We start from the raw sequence: 5,435 nt of genomic DNA, 5'->3' as shown, positions 1-5,435 counted from the left end.
GAATCTTATATAAATAAAGCTGGTATTCCATATACAAAATATTAAAATAGTTATAATACTAAATACCACTTGACCCTTTCATGGCGTATAAATTGTTTTTAATTTCTTCCTTGATTTTATTTTTGAAACAGTTTTTTATGATTTATTGTTGTTTATTAAAATTTAGTTAGTATATACATAGATTAGTTTTAAATAAGTTTAAAAAATGTCTCTTTATTTTGTATAAACTTTAACGTAATGTATGTCGAATTGTGGCGTTTAAAGACTTTAAATTCAACCGTTATATGTAAATGTGTTGATATGAGAACTGAGAAGTACGTAAAATCAGAAAGACGTACTTACTTGAACTGTGATAAAGCAGGCAGAACCTCCTGGAAGGGAACCATCATCTCCTAAATATGGTTCAAAATTGTTGCTTGAAAAAAAATATAAATTTAGGCACAATACAGTTATAAGAAAAACAATTCATAACGTTTATTGTACCTACCTGACATGTTTTTCTAAAGATTTATGTTCAATTAGTTCATTAGGAACAATAGAAACAGAGTTACTATCTTTTTTAATTAGTTTGAAACGGTTTTTCATAATATTTTTGATGGATTTTTTTTAGAAATGTGTGTTCTTTTTAATTTCTCAACAGTAGGTTTTAAATCTGAATAGTTAACCAAGACAGCATCATATTGGTTTTTTTAAATTAATCTAAGTACACTTTTGTTCACTTTTTCGGATGAAAAGTATTCGGCCAATACTGTGGGATTTTTTTTATAAGGCAATGAACGAGTGCCTGTTGATTGCCATTCAATGCTATCAGCAAAACTTTGATTATACGCACACATATACCACAAACCTGGTTTTGGTTCCAAGTTATAACACTGTACTACGTCATCACTGTTTAAATTTGGTTTTTTAAGTAATTTAATGGCTTCTTTTAAGTTTAAAGTTGAGCGTTCGATAGCAAAAAAATATTTTGCAAAGCCATTTCCATACAATTAAGAAACAACGATTTTTTTAAATGGAATGAAACACACGCACACTCACTTTAACTACTTCTAAACTAAAAGAGTAAAATTAATATATTTAGATATTGATGTGTACGGGCACGTTGTTATTCTTAGTGAAGAGAGCAAGGACGTATTTTGAAAGAATATACGCAAAGGCGCTTATTAAATTACTAAAAGAAGTGTTTATTATTACGAAAATTACAATGTACTGTATCTTATATGCTTAATTACTCTAGACTTATTACATAGATTTTCTGTATAACAAATAAGGTTCTGCCTGAGTGCGTATAACTCTACGACTGACTGGGCGGCCGTGACCAAGGAGCCCTCTGTGCAACGACCAGGGTAGGAATTGCTGGATAAGCAGATTCCAGCTCGAGCGTCCGTTCCCGTAGTCACGTACGCCAGTATACATATCATATTACTCTAATAAAACTAAGTACTATGCTCCAATATAACATACCCCCAGGGCCAAATTGGAGCAGTCACTGCGACTTAACTTATCACTAAATATATATGTATATAATATGTAGATTAACATTCAGTTTCTGCTATTTCTGGCTTAAAAACATAGATTTTTTGTTTCTTTGCTTTCACCAGTAAAAATGTGATTACTATTACTAATATAAAAATACAAACATATTCTATTACAATATGATATTCCATTGGAATTATTAACATGTTTTCTGTCGTTTTATTATTAGGTTTTTGTTCTATTGTGGATTAACGTATTGCTTGGCGGAGATTTTTATATAAACCAAAATGATTAAGTGTCTGGGGATTATTGTCATCTATATCTAATTCCTTAATTTTACTTTTATTAAATAACGGATTTTCCGGAACTAAATCTAATGTATGATTAATAAATGTGTTTAAAATAGGTGACATAATTGCCGTAGTTGTGTGTAATGTACAAGAAGGAGCGATACTAAGTCGGCCAATGCCTTTTATATTAAATTGGAAAGATTTCTGAGGGTTTTTACAATTTAAGGTTACAAATTCGGAATGAGTACAATAAATCCAAGAATCGGTTTTAAATAATCGGTTCCAAATGCTTACATCGAGTTTTATATATTTCCTTTTGCATGAGATCGGAAGAAATTGTGGATTTTTTAAGATTTCGACTTCACATATTTTAGAGGATGCCCTTCGTTGAATTGGTTCATTGCCTTTGCAAATAGTGTATGAACTTAGCCTAGTACAAGAATCACTTTGTTGCTGAGTTAAAGTAAAATAGAATTCACTATCATCGCTAAAAGATATATAATCGATCTCTGGCTCAATTATTACAGCGTTATCATCCTTCATATAAAAAGGTAATGGAATAGGATGATACATATCGTAGCTATTTACAGTGATTATCGGGAAATTCAATGCAAAGATGAGAAGAAAATCTTTTTGTAGAATAGAAATAGAAGAAATTGCTAAACACTCTGGAATGTTCTGTATTTTCGGTTCTACAGGGAGTTGGGTTTGTTTGCGCCGCCGCTGATACTCGCGTTTGATAATTGCCGTTTAATTATTTTTATTAATGCCTCCGCACTACCACACCGCACCACCGATTCACACACACATACACGCACAACATTATTGTTTTATTTGTATTATATTATTATTGTTTTATTTTTGTATTATATTCCGTGTATTGTGTATATCGTGAGTTATATAATATACGTAGATTACGCACGGTCGCATACGCGCTATCAGCCACCACCGGCTCGCTGGAAAACGGGATGAATTAGTACGGCCGCCCGAGCCGGCAGTCCAGTTCTCGTAGTGAAATCGAAACACGCATTATTACGTGCGCTAATCGCCGTTATATGAAATAAAGTGTTATATTGTTTTCTTTGTCGGCACGAATTGCCAGGTTTATAATATTGTTTTATATTGGCGCTAATCGCCACGCAAATTATTATTCATTTTTTATTACTTGTGTAAGGCGCGAATCGCCACACATTTTATTATTGTGTAAGGCGCATATCGCCACATTTATTATTGTTATATTATATTATATCATTCGTGTACGCGAGCGAATCGCTGTGTTTTTTATAATATATCTGTTTTATCCGTGTGCGCGAATCGCCACAGTTGTTATATTATTTGTGAGCGCGAATCGTCGCGGCGTAGTATTATTATATTATATTTGTTGGGCCAGGAGGGCCACGTAAAATTATTATATCATATTTGTTGGGCCAGGAGGGCCACGTAAAATTATTATATTATCATTGTTATTATATTTTTTCCTATCTTGTGTGTGTGAATCTTTATTTTCATTAAATAGCTAGGACCAGCTGGCCAGACTGCGCTCCACAAACTGTGAGTTATTTTATCATTATATTTTTGTCATATTAATTATTATCGTGCCAGAAGGGCCGTACAATTATTATATTTTATTCGGGTCATAAGGGGGGCCACACATTAATGATTTATATTATATTTTTTTTTTGAACTGTATTATCGTGTTGCTGGGATTCTAATATAGTTACATTATTATTGATTTCGTGAATTATACAGCAACTAATTATTTACTTGAACGTGTTACCTTTTATTATTAGTTTTTAAGCACACACTCACACAAATACACACTTACACACACACCACACACTAGCACTCTTCGGTCTTGCTCGGCGACCCCGTCCACTTCCTTTGAGTCGCTATACACATATACACACTTTTACACAGGTCGGTCGGTGTGTGAGTACCGCGCGAAGTATTTTTGGTGACCGGGCGGCACGGCCTATTATTGTTTCGTATCCGGCCCGTACAGGGTTCCTGCTGGCAACGTTAATTGGATTGCTCCGAGTTCTCTGAGAAGCTTTATTGGTGGTATTACTGTGGAATGAATTTTTCCACGAATTGCTGAATTTATAATAGAAATGAGGTTTTGCGTTTCATACGCGTACTGATTAAGGAGAGATTCTAAAATGATAGATTGTTCTAACAAAGTAGTTTTTACCATTAATGTATTGATTGTCATAGTATTCTTGATTGCCTGGGTTTGGAGGAGTTGAAAATTTTCTTCTAGTTTTTGTTGATGGTTGGATATATTGCTGATTGATTTCGAAATCTCACTCATAGTCGTTTGAAATAATCTAGTTTGATTCTCTACTAAATCACTTGTTGCTTGTCTTGCCATAGATAGATCCTTAATTCCTTGAAAAATTGAATTTACATCTAAAAATGATTTTGAGCTGAATAACACCTTGGCCAGTTCAGTGAACGAAGTATCAAAACTGCGACGAACTCGTCCTTCCACACTACTGTCCTGCCCTATTGTTGTCCAAATGTTATCCAGATTAGCATCAATCTCGAATAAATGGATATTAGTGGACTGATCAAATTGTTTGCATGGATACCAGAATTCGGTCACATTAACTTTGTATTGTAGCTGTGTATAGACTTGTTTGACTCCTTCGTCAGTAATGAGATGTCCCAAGTATATGACCTCTGTTCGTAGGAATTGACACTTTGACGGTTGTTAACGGAGATTAAATTTTCTAAGCCTTGCAAATACATCTCGCAGTTTGGATTCATGGTCCTTTAAGTCCGAAAACAATTATATCATCCAAGTATACGAAAGCCTTGATACCGTTGATTCCCGTTAGAGCTGTGTTCATTACGCGTTGGAATGTACTGGGAGCTCCGCTTAACCCAAATGGCATTCTCCGGAATTCATAGTGGCCTTTGTCAGTAGAAAAAGCTGTCTTTTGACGATCTTCTGCCCTAATTGATACATGGTGGTATCTACTGACTAAATCCAACGTAGAGTAGTATCTCGACCGTCCTAATTGGTCCAAAATTTCATCTATCCTAGGTATAGGGTATGCTGCCGCGCAAAGCGAAAATAGGATAACTCCAGTCAACATGATTGTTAGGAAACAGCAAATAACGTTTTTAATAGTAAATCAAGCATACAAATTGCGTTTATACGATAAATGCATCAATACTTGTGCTGATATATTTAATTTTACATATAGAATTGGTTAAACAATTTTTATTTCAACTTTTTTGAATATTTTGAGGAGAAAATGGACTTATCATAAAATCAAATATCGGAGTACTAAGCGAAAAATTGATAACTCCATAATAATGGACTTACCGGATTATTGCTTAGACTTTTTGGACATACCTTGTTTTAATATATGTTCATTGATCACACAACATTATTTATATTATGTAAAAAACGTCTAACTCCAGTTTTATCAAACAAATAATCATAAATTCTTTTTATTGTTAAAAAAAATTGTTACAAAATAATTATAAGCCTTTATTTAAATACATAATTAAATATTTAAAAAACAAAATAAAACAATGTGCATACTTTTTAGCTTGTTTTAAAAGCTGTTTAAAATAAATGAAATCTTAAATAATAAAATAATAACCAGTATAAACCTTTAAAAATAAAATAAAACAAAATTTAAATTTATGGTAACA

General features: G+C 33.0%; 1 protein-coding gene and 1 pseudogene across 1 annotated transcript; both read right to left on the bottom strand.

Moving 5' to 3' along the window:
- Nucleotides 1-342: 342 nt before the first annotated feature.
- LOC111028949 lies at nt 343-979 on the bottom strand (annotated as a pseudogene).
- A 2,545-nt stretch (nt 980-3,524) lies between these two features.
- Nucleotides 3,525-4,193, bottom strand: LOC111028948. Its single transcript, XM_022307746.1, has one exon. It carries the CDS (start codon nt 4,135-4,137, stop codon nt 3,742-3,744), a length of 396 nt encoding a protein of 131 aa, XP_022163438.1. The 5' UTR covers nt 4,138-4,193; the 3' UTR covers nt 3,525-3,741.
- Nucleotides 4,194-5,435: the final 1,242 nt, after the last annotated feature.

The sequence above is a fragment of the Myzus persicae genome, unplaced genomic scaffold (genome assembly GCF_001856785.1).
Source record: "Myzus persicae strain clone G006 unplaced genomic scaffold, MPER_G0061.0, whole genome shotgun sequence".
Taxonomy (NCBI): domain Eukaryota; kingdom Metazoa; phylum Arthropoda; class Insecta; order Hemiptera; family Aphididae; genus Myzus; species Myzus persicae.
The sequence above is the reverse complement of the archived record's forward strand: the minus strand, read 5'-3'. Positions and strand labels throughout refer to the sequence as shown.